Genomic DNA, 16032 nt, shown 5'->3' with positions numbered 1-16032 from the left:
CACTCAGCCGCACCTCCGCTCCGCTGCGCCTCGGCCCATGGCCGCCTACCCGTACCGCCCGGGCCCCGGCGCCGGCCCTGCCGGGGGCGCCGCGCTGCCGGACCAGAGCTTCCTGTGGAACGTCTTCCAGAGGTGCGGCCAGCCGGGCGGGCGGGCGCGGGCAGGCCTCCCCTTCCCTCGGTGTCAGCCCCGGGCCTTCCCCGTCCTGCCCCCCTCCGCCCGCAGTCCGGCCTCACCCTGGCGCCCTGGCCCCTTGGCCTGCAGTCCGGCCTCCCTCCTGGAGCCCTGGCCCCCTCGGCCCGCAGCCCGGCCCTCCTCCTGGCACCCTGGCCCCCCGGCCTGCTCCGTCCCCCGAGCTTTGACCTCCTCTCCGCCCCCGGGCACTTCCGGAGCGCAGAGCGGCCGCCCGGAGGCTCGGCCTCCGTCCTTCTACCCCCAGAGCGGGGCCTTTGCTCAGGGACGAGGGTCTCCCGGGGACGCTTATTCAGTTAGGGGAGCAGAAACGCGGGCTCGCCGTGGCTGCCTCAGCCACCAGGCGGGAAGCCAGGCCCTGGCTGTGCGCAGGGGACCGTCACCGCAGTGTCTTCGGTACCCGGTCGTCCTTCCAGCGAATCGGCGCCCCATGCTAGAGTGATTCAAGGTCAGGGAGTGACTTAGTTGTCTAAGAGAACCTTTTCCTGTTTGTGGAAAGGACAAGATCTGGGTGGCATTCAGACAGGCTGTGGGAGAAAGGCTTAAGAGAAACGGAGAAGCAGCTTGGCCTTCAGCAGGGGGACCTCAGACAGTGAAGGAGACAGGCTTGCTTATTCCCCACCCGACTATGGGAGTGAGATAGTCTAGCAGCCAAAGGGAAAAGAGCAGGGAAATTAATTTAGGATTGACAGGAGAGTTAAACCTTGGTTCTGGTCCTGTGTTGCTTTGCCTGCACTTTGAATCACCAGTTTAACTGATCTTAATTTTGTAGGGTTGATAAGGACAGGAGTGGTGTGATATCTGACAACGAGCTTCAGCAAGCCCTGTCCAATGGTGAGTGCACCTGGCCGTCTGGACTTGTGAACTGCAGGCCTGACCACCCGTAGTGAACATCTTTCCTGGATTTCTTTTCCAAGTCATTAAGATTTAATCCCTGGCTTGTGGTGGAGGGCTTCCAGGTTTGTTTTGTCGAGTGCTTTCCTGGGCGTCCGGTCGGAGCTGCTCTGAGTCCTTGCGGAGCTGGGTGCGGCAGCTGCATGGAGGTCCCAGGGAAAGCCTGAGAGTTGGAGGCTGGGGTGTGAGCTTCAGGAGCACAGGGAGCCTGGCTTTGTACAGCAGATGGTCCTCCGGTTTATTGAAGGCTGTTGAATTTCTCTGGTGACGGCGTCTTGTGACTTGTGGGGAGGGGCACCAGGGTCCCACTGACGCCGACGAGGAAGTAACTGGGAATGCCGGTGGCCCTGCAGCCGGGTCTCGGGGCTCAGGCTTTTCAGTGGGTGAGTGCAAGTCATCCAGACGGGGGCAAGAGGGTCCCAGCTCTGTGCCAGTTCTGGGGGCACACCTTGGAGTCACCTTTTTACTGGTCTCAGTGTGATTAATCCATTGACGTGGAGACCTTATTTCAGTAAATACCTGACTGTGTTGCCCTTCTTTTGATTCGTCAGACACCACTCTCTTTTTCCGGTCTTTAGATTTGTGGTGTCTTCCAGAGGGGTGCCATTTAAACCTGAAGAGGGATTGATTTTAAGAGGTAATGACGATGCTGAAAGGCTCACCCTTACCAGCGGGAGCTGGCTGGTGCTGTGGGAGGTGGACGGTGCCTCCCAGGCCTGCGCGTGGATTGGAAGGGAGGCGTGCCCCACTGTGGGTACTCCTCTGCTGCTGTTGGTGAAGGGTTGGTATTAAAGTGATCACACAGGTAATACTGTCTCTAGAGGATGTCAGACCTGCCGCCAGTTCAGCTGGTTGTTAAAGCAAATGGCTCTGTCGGAACACAGCGTTGAACCAGGAGCCTGCTGGAGATGGAGTGTGTTTAACCCAGCCACTGAGTGTATATCAGGGCCTGCTCTGGTGACCCTGTGGAGTCACGTTTCTTGATTTGCCCTGAGGGGTTCCTCGGCTTCTGTTGGGGCTGGGTGAGAGCTTACTGGTAGTCACTGAGCCCAGAGGGAGGTAGGGACTCCCTCCCCCCACCTGCCGTGGCTGCCTCTCTCCTCCCTGGGGGTGTGCTGGTTTTTGTGTGGAGCAGCTTGTCATGGTTGTTTTACCTGTTTTGTGTGTATCTTATAAACTGTGATTTTTTTTTTTAACCAATCGCATTTTCCTCTTCAAATTAGCTGCTAAAATTTTTAAATTTCTGCCTCACCAGTGCCGCAAGCTGAGAATTTTCAGAGGTGAATTGCACTGATAGTCGGGGACCCCTTGCTTTCTTAGGCTTTTGTCCCCCCATCCTGCATAACCAGAGGTTGCTCTGTTTTGCTGTGCTCTGAATATCTTCCTAGATTCAATTAGGCTTTTCCTGCAGGAAGTCTGGTTATGAGTGGGTACCGATCGCTAGTCCTTTCTCATCCCCAGAACAGAGGTAGGTGGCACACTGGAATCAGGATATGTGCCTGCATAGCTAGGCACTCCCCCACACCTGGTGCCATCCCACCCGCCTCCTCCCGTTGGCTACCTGAAGGCACAGGCTGGCTGTGGCTCCGCTCCTCCTGCCAGGACGCCCGCCACTCCTCCGGGGCTGAGCGGCCCTCCCTTTTCTTGGGTGCTGCCTGTCTCCTCCTCTCGCTCTGCTGGGGTCGTCTCTGCAGCTGCGTCTGGCTCCTGGGCCTCCGCGTCCTGGAGGAAGTTCGAGCCGGTCTCCTGTCTCCAGTTGTGCTGTGTGTCCCAGCCTCAGTCCCTGAGGATGGACACGAGTCAGTTCTCTTCCTGCTCTTCGAATTCCCAGAGTTGTTAAGATTGGAGTTACTTTGACTTTCAGTTTTCTCCCCGGAATGGACCTCTGTTTTCATACTGCTAAGTTGCTCCAGTCAGGTCTGACTCTTTGTGACCCCATGGACTGCAGCCCGCCAGGCTCCTCTGTCCATGGGATTCTCCAGGCAAGAATACGGGAGAGGGTTGCCGTTTCCTTCTCCAGGGGGTCTTCCCAACCTGCGTCTCCTAGGTCTCTTGCATTGGCAGGCAGGTTCTTTACCATTAGTGCCACCTGGAAAGCCTGTTTTCGTATTAGGACTAGAATATTAAGTTATTTCAGGAAATTAGTTCATTACTGGTGGAGAAACTGAAGGCACAAAATAGCACGGCTTCTCTCTTCTGTTAGCTGTGTGCCTCTGAGGCACTGTTAAAATCGGTTGAATCCGCCCCTGAAGAAGTCCTCGTGGGCCCTGCACACTGAGTCCTTTCTGTCTTTTTTCCCTGGGGGAACTTTCCCGTGGCTGGTCTCAGGGAAGTATGGTTAAGAGGTGCGAAGAGACACAGGACTGTCTTGCCATCTGAAATAACACATCACAAACCATCTTCAGTTAGGTACTTTTTAAAAACATTTTTACTTCAAATTATTGGAAATTAAATTTGCTCAAGCCCCTTTATTTGTGCTTCTGTAGGTTTGCAGTAACATAACATTGGTATACTTTGAGAAGGCATTTTTCAAACTGGACTGTATATATTTATGGCTGTGCCGGGTCTCTGTTGCTGCAGAGGATTCTTTGTGGTGGCGGTGAGTGGGGTCGCTGAAGTTGCGGTGCCCCAGCTTCCCTCTGCGGCGCCTCCTGTTGAGGAGCACGGGCTCGGGCGCAGCAGCTGTGGAGCACGACTTCGTTGCTCCGTGCTTTGAGGGGTCTTCCAGGTCAGGGATGGAACCTGTGTCTTCTGCACTGGCAGGTGGATTGAGCCACCCGGAAGCCCTAGTTGGACTTTAAACAATAGGTCATCTGATACATTGTTTCTATCAAAACCGACTTCAGCTCTCCTAGAGGCCTGGCAGTGCAGCTCTTTGAGGCTGTAGGTGAGGGTGACTGGTGGGTACGGAATTCCTGACCCTGGAGAGGCACCAGGGTCCTGGCACAGTCCACGCGAGCCTGCAGGGTGCGCCCAGCCTGCCTGCGTGGCTCCTGCCTCCCCCAGAAGGGCTGGGCGGCGGCTCTGATGTGGTGAAGAGGAAGGGGACGGCGGTGGTGCTGTGAAAGGCCCAGCTCACCCGCCGATTCCATCTGGCTGCTGGATGCAGGACGACCCTACCCATGAACCCTCGCTGCAATCCAAGTCTGTGCTAACAGGATGCAATTTCTAGAAAGAAAACTCTCTGGAGAGCAAGAAGAATATATTATCACAGAGCAGAGTGGTGTTTTTCTGCTTTAAGAAGGGGTCCAATATAAATTTGTTAAAATCATCTGTACTCCTGAGGGTTACAGGAAAAACACTTGCGTGCCCGGTGTGAGCCTCCTGCCCCCCGCCCGCCGCCATGCAGCTGTGGCCCTTTCGTGTTCAAATTATGGGTGAAGAGAGTTAGGCGTCCTCAGTGCCCATGGAGATTCTGTGTGTGTTTCTGGTTTTTTTTTTGGTTCTTTCAGATGAGACTGAAGCAGGACCTATAGGAACAGAGACCATGTCTTTCTAAGTGGAAGCCTGACAGGAGATCCTTCTCGGGCCGGCGGCTGGCATTCCTAGCACGTTGGTTACCGAGGGAAGCGGGTGGGAATGTTTGACGTTGGGGTTGGCCCTGAAGGCCGCAGGAGGGTCACTCGTGCCAAAGGGCCTCTCTCTGCTCAGTGTGTCCTGGGCACCCAGCAGGCTCTGTTAGGCCTGCTCTCCGTGTCGCAGTGCATTTTCTTACAGAAGGTTGTAGGTCTTCAGGCTGACGCTCTGGTGTGTTTAACAACCAGCCTTCCTGAAGTATTGAGTGCAGCATCACTAGGGGCTGTCAAGCTTCGCTGTTTAGTCTGAGACCGCAGGACCTGGCACTCAATAGAGTCCGTTCACTGCTGGGTGTTGTTACTAACCCTTGGTTTCCGTGGGGAGTCGGCCCGGTTTGGATGACAGCAAGGGCTAGTTAAGGGACCAGGAGCCTGCCTCTGCCTCCCAAGCTGGCCAGCCTGCGGGTCTCCTGTCTCCGTGCCCGGCTCGGCCCGGGGTGGCCTCTGCTGTCCCCAGCTTCCCGTCCTCCAGCTCTGCCAGCTGGAGCTCCGATCCACCCACACGCCCCTCTGCCCCCACAGGGGCCTGGCCCTAACCTCACAGAGTGCCTGTGTTTACAGCATCATCAAGTCACTTCTGTTTAAAATTCATTTGCCGACGTGGCCAGGACGCCCTCCTCACAATCCAGATGAGCAGTGGGCGTGGCCTCCTCTTCCAGTCTGCGGAATCCCTGCGGCTGCACCCGGGCCCCCGGCGGACGGCCCCTGAGGACTCTCGGTGTGGGCACAGCCGGCATCAGAGCTGAGGAAGGCGGGAAGGGTCCGGCAGCTGCGTTTGGTCCCTCGGGCTCCTGGCCCAGGGTGGGCTGTGTCCTGTGGAAACAGCGGCCAGCGTGTGCGCAGCTGGGGCGTCAGACCCTTCTGTGCACAGCCTGCGCCGCCTCTTGGCCCCTCTGTGCATGACTCCTTTGTGGCCTGGTTTTGGTGAGCTGACCTTCCCCAGAACCTTCATATCCACCTGCCCACCATCCCCTGGACCCCCAAGAAGCCCTCAGAGATGCCTGCCCAGCGCGCAGGGGCCCCAGCCGCAGGCCTGGCAGAAGGGGCGGCTTCACGAGTGTCGGGGCCCCAAGGGGCCGGTGGGGTGACCTCGGGGCTCAAGGCGGCTTCCCTGGCAAAGCCCCGTACGGACTGAGGTTTAGGAGAGGCAGGGGTGGGGTCAAGGTGGGGCTACATGGGATATTGGGGGTGCGTGTGGGCCAACTGGGCATGCTCGGAGCCCGGGGGTGCTGCCCTGCGTGGGGTCGGGAGGGGCCTGTGCCCCCAGAGCTGAAGCGGTCTGTACATAGGAGGGGAGGTGGGGTGTTACTATATAAGGAGGGATGAGGGGACACGGCACATAAAAAACGATCACCCTGGTTTTGGTCAGCATGGATCAGTGAAAACAGATCCCTGGGCACAGAGGCACCTGGTGAACGTCCCATCATCACAGCTTATGAAGGGCTCTGAATTACCAAATCTGTCAGAGAGCAGCTCCCTTGATAACAGCTGTTTGGGGAGACGCCACTGCTGTTCTGAGATGAGTCATGGAATGATGCGTCCTCTTCACAGTTTCAGAGACGATGGTGTGTTGCCAGCCTGTTACCTCAGGGGGAGCACGTAAGCCTGTCTTCACGCTGTGCTTTCCGGAGCACTCCAGCAGGTTCGCTCACCACGTGTGCAGCCGCTCTGGATGCGAGGGCGACCCTGGTCCTGCAGCGGTGGTGCCCCTGGGGGTGGGGTTTTCTGAAGTGCAGTTGTGACGCTCCCAGCGGGGCTAAGCGCCCTCTTCTCAGCTCACCTGGTGCTGTGGGCCTGGGAAGTTCAGGGAGTGGTAAGATGGCCGTCTCTAGTTACAACGTGAGGAGGGCGAGCGGCCAGGCGCAGGTCTTCATGAGCAGCGGTGAACGTGTGGCTGGACCGGAGTGACTCTCGGGCCGCGTAGACAGGGCCCTGGCTGGCCGTCGTCCAGGGGCAGCCTCCCCGCTGAGAGCGCGGCCCCCAGGGCTCGACGCTGACGGCTGCTCACTTCTCCGGCTTCTGGGGTTACGGACGGGGGTCCGGAGACGCTGCCTGTCTCACCTCCTGCTGTTTGTTTCAGGCACCTGGACGCCATTTAACCCAGTGACTGTCCGATCGATCATATGTGAGTATGGGCAGCCCTGCCGGGCCTGTGCTTCTGGCTGATTCTCTTCGGGTGTCCCGCCCGCCCCACCACCCCTGAGCCTCCGCTCAGCGTTCGCTGTGCGCCCCACCCTCATTTCCGCACACGCTTCTGTTCCCCCCGGGTTGCGTGGCTGTGACGGGCAGAAGCAGCTGAGTTCTCACGTGACGACTCACTCAGCTGGAGTGACTTCTGTGCACATCAGGAGCACTTCGGTTTCCTGGAGAGGCAGGTGGCGCACTGCGTTTTGTTAAGAGTGTCTCAGACTGAGATTTCATACATGCGTCTCCATCCATTTTGTATGTAAATGTAGTTACAAGTTCTTACTTGGACCTGGAATGAGGCTGATTTTTTTTTTTAATGAAAAGTCGGTCTTGCTTAAAAAAACCCCAAAAGCCAATAGTCTTTTGCTCATTGTAACCAGCCTCCTTGACCAAGCCCTTTAAGGAGCTTCTCCTTGGGGACGCGGATCCTCTGGGGGACGGATGGGCAGCTCCAGGAACCAGACCTGAGCCTGGAGGGTTGGGGTGGGCCCCTTGACCCCTCTGCACCCCGAGAGCGGGTGTGCCCAGCTTTTGAGGAACATCCTTCGGTGTAAATCGCTCTTACTGTGGATCTGTCAGGGTGTTCGGCTTGCACGTCCCTCTCCACAGCCCCTCACGCCCACCTGGCTGATTGAGGGCTGGTGTCACCACAGCCCCTGGGGACCTGCCGGCCGAGCTCCTGGCTGGTCCTGGAGGAGCCCAGGCTGCAGAGCTGTGGGTGTGCCTCTGCCCTGGTTCCTGCTGAGCCGTGCCCTTTCGCTTCAGCCATGTTTGACAGAGAGAACAAGGCCGGCGTGAACTTCAGTGAGTTCACTGGCGTCTGGAAGTACATCACGGACTGGCAGAACGTCTTCCGTACATACGACAGGGACAACTCGGGCATGATCGACAAGAGTGAGCTCAAGCAAGCCCTCTCAGGTTTCGGTAAAACGCTTGTCTTGACTGCGTAGCTCTTTCATTTTGGAGCCATATGGTGTATCTTGTTGCTTTGCTCAGCTTGATGATTTGAAAGTCGCCTACGTGAACTTTTTGTTTACATTGCAGTTTTACATTTTTGATGTTTCTTTATCACACAGGGTTATATTTGACTTGGGGGCTTTTATGCGGTTTTCCATCCAAAATGAGATAAGGGCTACGCAGCAGTTTTCTTTTGTGCAGTGATGTCGCAGGCGCACTGAGAATGTGGCTTTCAAAAAGTTAGGGTGAACGAGTCAAGATAAAACAGCTTCCATATATAAAGCAGCTTCCGTTCCCTGACATGAGAATACACGGACCAATGATAAAATGCCCACAAGAGACGAGCCCGTGGGTTGCATGGCGTGCAGGCGTGAGCACGGAAGCCCGCATTCTCAGGTGTGTGCAGCCTGTGTGTGTGCCGTGCCGCGAGCAGTGTCCCCGTGGTGCCTTCCAGAGCGGTCAGCAGGCCTGGTCCCGGGGCCCACCTGGGCCTGCGGGGAGCTCGGGGCTGGTGAGGAGGGCGCAGGCGTCGCACCAGGATCCTGGTCTGACGGCGTGAATCCCCCAGCCCTGTTTCAGCGGGGCCCTTCTGTCAGAGTCCAGTGCACTTTATTCTGCCTGTTTCTGGTTTTAATAACGAAATACACTTTGGTCCTTGTGGTTATTGCTGTGCTTCTTCCCCACCCCTCTTCCTCTGCGTTTGTCATTTACGGCTGTCTTCTCCTGTTTGTCTCTTGCTTTAGAGGCTGTGGGACCCCCCAGAACTTTGTATCGCCACCAGGCGCAGGTCAGGATTTGGGCAGGACGTTGGCCCCGGGTTCTCTGGATTGGAACTTGGAATGCGGCTGACCTTGCTATGCCCGTAGGTGGGGGAGCTGAGCATTAGAGGCGTCCCTCACAGAGCAGTCCTGGGCAGGAGGAAGCTGGAGGCCTGGCTGACTGGAACCTGGACCCTCTGGATTAGTTTCCAGGCTGATGATCTCAGCACCGACCGCAGTGTTTCTGACCTTGTCAGGCCTGGAGCCCGCTTTTGCTCAGGCCCAGCAACCGTCACGCTCTGGGCTCGGGTTGGAAACGCTGAGGTCGACCAGCCGGTCCCTGGCTCGGGCCTGCGAGTCCCAGTCAGATCCGGGAGGTCGGACGCTGGTAGGCTCACGGTGCGGGGCAGAGCCGAGAGCCTCCCTGACCTTCAGCTTTTCCTGGAGAAAGGACATACTCTGCTGCAGCGTTTCTTCAGCTGTGCCGCGGGGTTCCCTCCTGCCCTTGGTCCTCCGCTTCTCAGACTCCTCTGGCCCCTCGTCTCCCACCCAGGGTGGCTGTCAGCCTTTTGCCGGTTCCCTGTTGGAGACTGGTAAAGAAATTGCCCTGGGAGTGGAATCTCCTCTTTGGTTTCTAAGAACAAGCGTCTGTCAGTCAAGCTGGAGCTGCATTGCAGCTCAGCAGACGCATGAGGGGGTCAGGGTGGCTGAAGCCCTAAGGGCCCTCTGACCTCTCACCCCCCTACATGGAGTCTCAGGCCGACCCTGGCAGGGCTGTGTGACCCTGAACGGCTCACCTGCTGGATTTGAGGGCCCCTCTGTTAGTCTTTTAGGCTTTCATTCCCATTATGTGCCCTGTAATGGAAGGAAGAGCCTTTTGACAAAGGTGAAAGAGGAGAATGAGAGAGCCGACTTAAAGCTCGACATTCAAGAGCGAAGGTCGTGGCATCCAGTCCCGTCACTTCACGGCAAATAGATGGGGACTGTAGAAACGGGGGCAGACTATTTCCTTGGGCTCCAAAATCACTCTAGATGGTGACTGCAACCATGAAATTAAAAGCCGCTTGAGCAACCTAGACAGTGTGTTTAAAAGCAGAGACATCACTTTACCAACAAAGGTCCGTCTAGTTAAAGCTCTGGTTTTTCCAGTAGTCATGCATGGATGTGAGAGTTGGACCATAAAGAAAGCTGAGTTCCCAGGAATTGGTGCTTTTGAACTGTGGTGTTGGAGAAGACTCTTGAGAGTCCCTTGGACTGCAAGGAGATCCAACCAGTCCATTCTAAAGGAGATCAGTCCTGAGTCTTCATTGTAAGGACTGATGTTGAAGGTGAAACTCCAATGCTTTAGCCACCTGATACAAAGAGCTGACTCATTGGAAAAGACCTTGATGCTGGGAAAGATTGAAGGCTGGAGGAGAAGGGGACGACAGAGAATGAGATGGTTGGATGGCATCACCGACTCAATGGACATGAGTTTGAGCAAACTCTGGGAGTTGGTAATGGACAGGGAGGCCTGGCGTGCTGCAGTCCACGGGGTTGTAAAGAGTCGGACACGACTGAGTGGCTGAACAGCATGTTTTGTGTGCCAGGTGCAGAGACCGGAAAGTAAGAAGGTGTGTAAGGCAAGGCCACACACGCCACTTGTCGGGGACAGACAGTCCTGCCGTCCCTAACAAAGGCAGGCTCCCCACCACAAGCGCTCCTGCCCCAGCCCTGCACCCAGCCCCTGGCAGCCTGAAGCCAGCGTGGTTTGAGGGGACGTCGCACAGGTGCAGTGAGCCTCCGCTCACTCATCGCCCTCGTCGGCTGCTTTCCGTCTTGTGCTGCGCCTGCTCTGCCCCTTTTAATGCAGCAGAGTCCAAGCCCTGCCACCCACACGCCCACTCTGCGTCCTGGAGCCCGCGCCATCAGCCGTCAGCCACCCTGCCCAGGTCAACGGTGTCTTTACAGTCAGGTTGACCAAGTTTCGGCCCTGACGGGGCCACGGCAGCCCCCACCCCCGTCTGTGCCGTTGGCCCCATCTGTCCTCTGCTGTAGTCTCTGACTGGCACCTGCTTTTCTTCCTAGCACCGCGAGTGGGCCCTGGGTGGCCAGTGGAGGCAGCAGGCCGCCTCGCTAGCTCTTGGGGAAGAAGGGCTTGTCCCCTCCGCTGGAAGTGCAGCCTTGGGGGAAGGGGCGTTCTAGGACGTGCGTGACACACAGTGAGCTGGCCAGCAGGGTTTCCGCCTGCCTCACTGGCCTAGAACAGGCTGCTGAGGCGGGCCCACATCTGGGACTTGGGGGCGGAGCGGGCCGAGCGGTGCATCGGGCCAGTGGCGCCTGTCTGGTCCCTCGAGCCCTGGTCTCCGTGATGCTGTGTCGCTGTTGCCATCGTGCCGTCCTTCCCCGGCCTGGCCTCTGTCCGGCCACAGGCTGTGCCAGGTGTAGGAGGGTCCTGTCTGCTGCTCAGCTGCAGGGCGGGGGCCTGGATTAGTTCGCGGGATGTGAGGAGCTCGCTGACCACTCTGGAAGGTACTGTCACATGTGTGCACGTTTGACTTTTTCAGTAGAGTGATGAAGTGCTTATAGAGGGAATTAACCGAGACACTCACTCAGGTAATAGGTGCACATAGCCTTGCAAAGATTCCAGCGAGACTGAAAAGGGGTAAAAATGTTCTGCACCTGGATGTCGTCTCCTGAATAAGTAAGGAAGCCACGGTCACACAGGTGGTGAGACGGGGGCGGCGAGGGCAGGGCTGAGAAAGCAAGGGCATCCCTGCTGCCCTGCTGGAGGCCGGGCCGCTGGGGCATTGGAGGGGGGTCAAGGCACCAGGATGGCCCTTCCAAAGCTCCGTCAGAGTGCAGCTGCTGCACCCTCGAAGCCCTGATGTCTTGATGCCAGTGAGCGGCTGATGCAGGGGAGGGGCCATCAGTTAACTTCCTGTCCTTAAGTTTACACTTTGTCTCCTTGGGAGCCTTAGTGACCTTTTATTTTGCAAAGCATTCTTTAGCAGGGAATAATCCAGGACAGCTGAGTTAGTCACAACTTCACCACTAGCTTGTTAAGAATGAAGTAAAGTTTACCAATAAGGGCTTTTGAGAAGGCTGATATTCCAGAAGCCCTGCAGGGCGCCTCTACCGCTGGAGTTGGTGTGAATGAGTGACTCCGTGGTCCCTCCAGGAGGGTGCCTCCGTGGGGCCGAGGGCACAGTGCAGAGACTCTGCTTAGCTCTCGGTGTCTTGCCGTGTGCCTGCCCCTGGGCCTGCCTGGGGGGCCCACGTTGTGTTCCTGGGGGTTGGGTGGGGGAGACTGGGTTCCAGGGCGGGTATGGGGTTGACTGTGCCCGCCCCTCTGCAGGGTACCGGCTCTCTGATCAGTTTCACGACATTCTCATTCGGAAGTTCGACCGACAAGGCCGGGGGCAGATCGCCTTTGACGACTTCATCCAGGGCTGCATCGTGCTGCAGGTACCGCCATCGGAAGGCCCGGGGGGGGGGGGGGGGGGGCGGTGGGCGCCCGAGGCCCTGCGCTTGGGCAGTTGAAGCGAGTCAGACGCATAAGACTGGCTCTAGAAGCTACAGAAGTGAGTGTGCTTTTTGGAGAAGTAACTAGTTCTCCTGATAAAAGGAGGTGTAGACAGCGTGTCCCTCCTCCCCTGGAAACCCTGAGAGCCGTCCATTTGGAAGGGATCCAGCGGGAGGTTCACATGAAGACCTGGTGGTGGTTCGTGTTGTGTTTCTTCCCGAGGATTGGAGAAGGTTCTGGCGTGAAGCTCGCTCTGTGCCCTGCACGGGAGGCTCCCTCCCCAGCGAGACTCAGGAGCAGTGCCTGGCGGGCTGCTGATTGCAGTGCCCGCTGCCTCGCAGGCCCCTCCGAGCTGGCTCCTCCTGCGGTCCCTCGGCTTCACCCAGGAGGAACCAGGTGCGGGCATGCCCTCCGAGGGTGGAGGCGGCCACACTTGACCTGCCTGGCTGTTCCCACACAGGCCCTGCTCCTGTCTCCAGGTGGGAGGCCAAGTTCCTTAGATTTCAGCTTTAGAAAATGCGGTGAATTGGTGTAAACCTTTTCTTTATTGTGAAAAATCTTTAGAAGACAACCCCTGTGCCCATTAGAGTCAGCCGTTACCAACTCACAGCCAAGTCCATATAATACTCCACTCGCTCATAATTCTGACACAGTTCCATTTATGGGAAGCAAGTGTGTTTTCCAGAAGTATTTGAGCAGAACCCGGCCCTGAAAGACACCCTTGCCATTTATATCCGAACCATTTTGTTGTCAAATTTTGTTGTCTTTAGAATCTGCAGAAAAGATTCTAAAATAAGGCATAGAAATAATACAGAAATGGAGAAGGCAGTGGCACCCACTCCAGTGCTCTGGCCTGGAAAATCCCAAGGGCAGAAGAGCCTGGTAGGCTGCAGTCCATGGGGTCTCGAAGAGTCAGACACGACTAAGTGACTTCACTTTCCCTTTTCACATTGGAAAAGGAGATGGCAACCCACTCCAGTGTTCTTGCCTAGAGAATCCCAGGGACGGCGGAGCTTGTGGGCTGCCGTCTGGGGGGTCGCACAGAGTCGGACATGACTGAAGCGACTTAGCGGCAGCAGCAGAATCTGCAGAGAGGTGTGCAGGGCACGAGGTTGTCAGTGTAACTGGTAACTTGGGGCCCATTCTCAGGGCTCTCCTTGTCGCAGTGATAGTTGGATGACTGAGGTTTCTCTCCCTGACCTGCTATCATGATTCCCTTCCTGGGGAATCTGGGCCCGCCAGGCCCTGTGCTTCAGTGACTCATTGGAGTGCCAGGTGTCTCGCTCTCAGGGTCCGGTGAGGTGAGGTTACAGGGTGTCCCTGGTGGCTCAGACAATGAAGAATCCGCCTGCAATGCTGGAGACCCAGGTTCGATCCCTGGGTTGGGAAGATCCCCTGGAGGAAGGCATGGCAACCCATGCCAGTATTCTTGCCTAGAGAATCCTGTGGACAGAGGAGACTGGCAGGCTGCAGTCCATGGGTTCACAAGGGATCAGATACGACTGAGTGACTAACACTTTTCACTTTTATGCTGTCGGAATACATTAGGAATAGAGGTGATGTAGAAATTTCACCAGGATCTGTGGGGTTGGGATTTTCATTTGAGGTTATGTCCCCTAAGTAACCAGCTGGTCCTTATGTCTGCATAAGCAAAGGTCACCCTGCGTCACTTTCAGCCCCTGGAGTAACAGGATCTGAGTCCCCGCTGCCTGTAGAATGAGCACAGACCGTGGGCCGCCCGTGGCCTGTCTGGGCCTGGTGTCCCTGCCACCACCCCTGGAGAAGGAACCCGAACTGTGCAGACACGGGGGTCAGAAAGGAAAGGCTCAGCTGCAGGCCACCTGCAGAAAGTCTTCAGAAGCCCTCAGAGGTCGTCTTCCATCTGCCTCTTTCGAGAAAGAAAAGGCCTTGTTGAAAGTTGGTTTTATGAAGCAATGTGAAAAGTGGCAGAAATCTTCAAGCGCAAAGAAAGGGAAACTGCGCCGTGCCCTCCCAGCAGAGGGGACTGCTGCTGCGGTGTCTGGGCTCTGTGTTGCGCCAGGGTTGGCCACTCAGGAAGCTCCAGCTCACTCCCGCGTGGACCGTCTCCTGTGTCAGCCTGTTGATTGTTGGCCATCAACCTGCCCAGCTCGGGGCAGAGAGGGCTGGAACTGGAGCCGGGAGTGGGAGGCTTGGCTCACGGGCCAGGCTGCAGCCTTGCTTGGCCCTGGGGCAGGTGGACAGGTGGCCGCCAGGGTCTCAATGAGCCTGGGCACTGTCCTCTCCAGTCTGGGCTCTTCCGAACCCGTGGTGGTTTCCAGCTTCTGTCCTTCAGCGCAGCACTGACCTAGCTGCCCCAGTCTCTGCTGTCCGGTGGCTGGACTTGTGAACAAACAGGGAGCCCTGGGGGCTGGTCAGCCAGGAGGGGATGGGGAGGGTGGGCATCAAGACGAGGGCCTGGGCTGGCACAGGAGACCCCACGCTTCTGGGGCATCAAGGTGAGGGCCTGGGCTGGCACAGGAGACCCCACCCTTCTGGCTCTGCAGCCAGGCTCCCCCCAGGGGTGCCCAGTGGGGGCTGGTTTCCCTTTGTCCTGAGCAGCCTGTTGACAGAACAGAGGTGAGCCTTCAGGGAGGGCCCCGGGAGAATGGTCTTGTGGTGGCAAAGGAGGCCCCAGGCACATCACCCGCTGTGGGGAAACCTTGTTCTGGGGCCAGAGGCCCTGCCAGGACCTGGGGCTGTGGCCCACACACTGGGCACCCCCTCGTCATCCACTGTCCTGCCCGACGCCCCATCTCCTGAGCAGACCGGCCTGCCCTGCGGGCAGTCAGGGACACCTGCCCTGCGTCCCTGCGCTGGGGGTGTGGGGTGTGGAGACAGGGACTCTTCTGAAGTTGGGCTCCTGAATGTCTATTCACCAATACATTGTGTTCCTTCTGTCAGGAAGTGTCAAGTCTAAATACCTGCCGTTTTTCCTCAGAGGTTGACAGATATATTCAGACGCTACGATACAGACCAGGACGGCTGGATCCAGGTGTCATATGAACAGTATCTGTCCATGGTCTTCAGCATCGTATGACCCTGCCTTTCTGCAAACACCAGCATGACTTATGGGAAAAAAGACTGAAAATGCCAAATCTCCTCCCTTTAATGAAACAAGCACCAGTGCAGTTAGACACTGCTCTTTCTTTAGACTTTGTATAACTACTATTTGGGGACCCAACTGTATATATGTGGATAAGCTGGTTAACGTTTCCCAGTTGTAACAATAGTTATATCTTTTCTCAGATACAGACATTTGATATGAGGCTGTTTAATTGTGCCATGAGGTAACATATAATAATGTTTCAGGTATTCTGCTTGCAAAAAACTTATCATGTGCTTTTTCAGACAGCTCTAGTTCTGGAGTGGAAATGCTTCATTAGCCAATAGGGACTTCAAATAATATGGAACTTGCACAGAAGGCCACTCACGTGCCTTACTTTTTAAAGGGGGTTTACTGTATTCACTTGAATGTGCAGCGTAAGCAATAAAGCACACGTATCCTTGTGCCTGTCCGTCTCAGATGCGCTCACCTGGAGCCCCAAGGGGTTCGGCAACCTGGGCTGTCCCCTGGCCCTGGTCATGGGAATCCCAAGATTTGTCCACCCTCTGTGACAGGAGTCAGTTTACATTTGGTAAAACTTCTTTGGAAATACAGATCCAAATTTGATTTGGAAAGGAGTGGTTTTTCTTTCACTTACTAATGATGCACTTCTGCCCTCTGATGGGCTTGATCAGAGCTTGTCACGCGTGAAGGTGTGCAGGGAGTGCGCCAGCCCCCCTCTGTGTGCTTGGTGCCCAGAAGGCCCAGGCTCCCTGCGCTTCCCTCAGACGCGCCTCGGGCTCCTTCTGTGCCCGCCCCCTTTAAACGCGCCTCCCTAAACCAGGACTCGGGGTGAGCCTCTGGGCAGGTGTCAGCGACCCATAAATGGATCTGGGGTGC

The 16032-nt window shown here is 56.6% G+C and overlaps 1 protein-coding gene across 2 annotated transcripts; it reads left to right on the top strand.

Moving 5' to 3' along the window:
• Positions 1–15689, top strand: PDCD6 (programmed cell death 6). 2 transcript variants are annotated; one of them, XM_052659047.1, is made up of 6 exons: positions 1–132; positions 965–1026; positions 6742–6786; positions 7614–7766; positions 11901–12010; positions 15028–15689. In XM_052659047.1, the coding sequence occupies exons 1-6, from the start codon at positions 38–40 to the stop codon at positions 15124–15126; spliced, it is 564 nt and encodes a 187-aa protein (XP_052515007.1). In that variant the 5' UTR covers positions 1–37; the 3' UTR covers positions 15127–15689. The 2 variants fall into 2 exon arrangements, with proteins under 2 accessions (XP_052515007.1, XP_052515006.1); XM_052659046.1 differs by having other exon boundaries at positions 7614–7772.
• Positions 15690–16032: the final 343 nt, after the last annotated feature.

The sequence above is a fragment of the Budorcas taxicolor genome, chromosome 20 (genome assembly GCF_023091745.1).
Source record: "Budorcas taxicolor isolate Tak-1 chromosome 20, Takin1.1, whole genome shotgun sequence".
Classification (NCBI taxonomy): Eukaryota; Metazoa; Chordata; class Mammalia; order Artiodactyla; family Bovidae; genus Budorcas; species Budorcas taxicolor.
The sequence above is the reverse complement of the archived record's forward strand: the minus strand, read 5'-3'. Positions and strand labels throughout refer to the sequence as shown.

Bases quoted from the DNA above. Each gene is read 5' to 3' on its own strand.
- PDCD6 (XM_052659046.1), top strand. From the start codon at position 38: ATGGCCGCCTACCCGTACCGCCCGGGCCCCGGCGCCGGCCCTGCCGGG. The intron at 1,027-6,741 runs GTGAGTGCACCT...TGTTTGTTTCAG, and splicing joins TCAGCAAGCCCTGTCCAATG to GCACCTGGACGCCATTTAAC. The intron at 7,773-11,900 runs GTAAAACGCTTG...GCCCCTCTGCAG, and splicing joins GCAAGCCCTCTCAGGTTTCG to GGTACCGGCTCTCTGATCAG.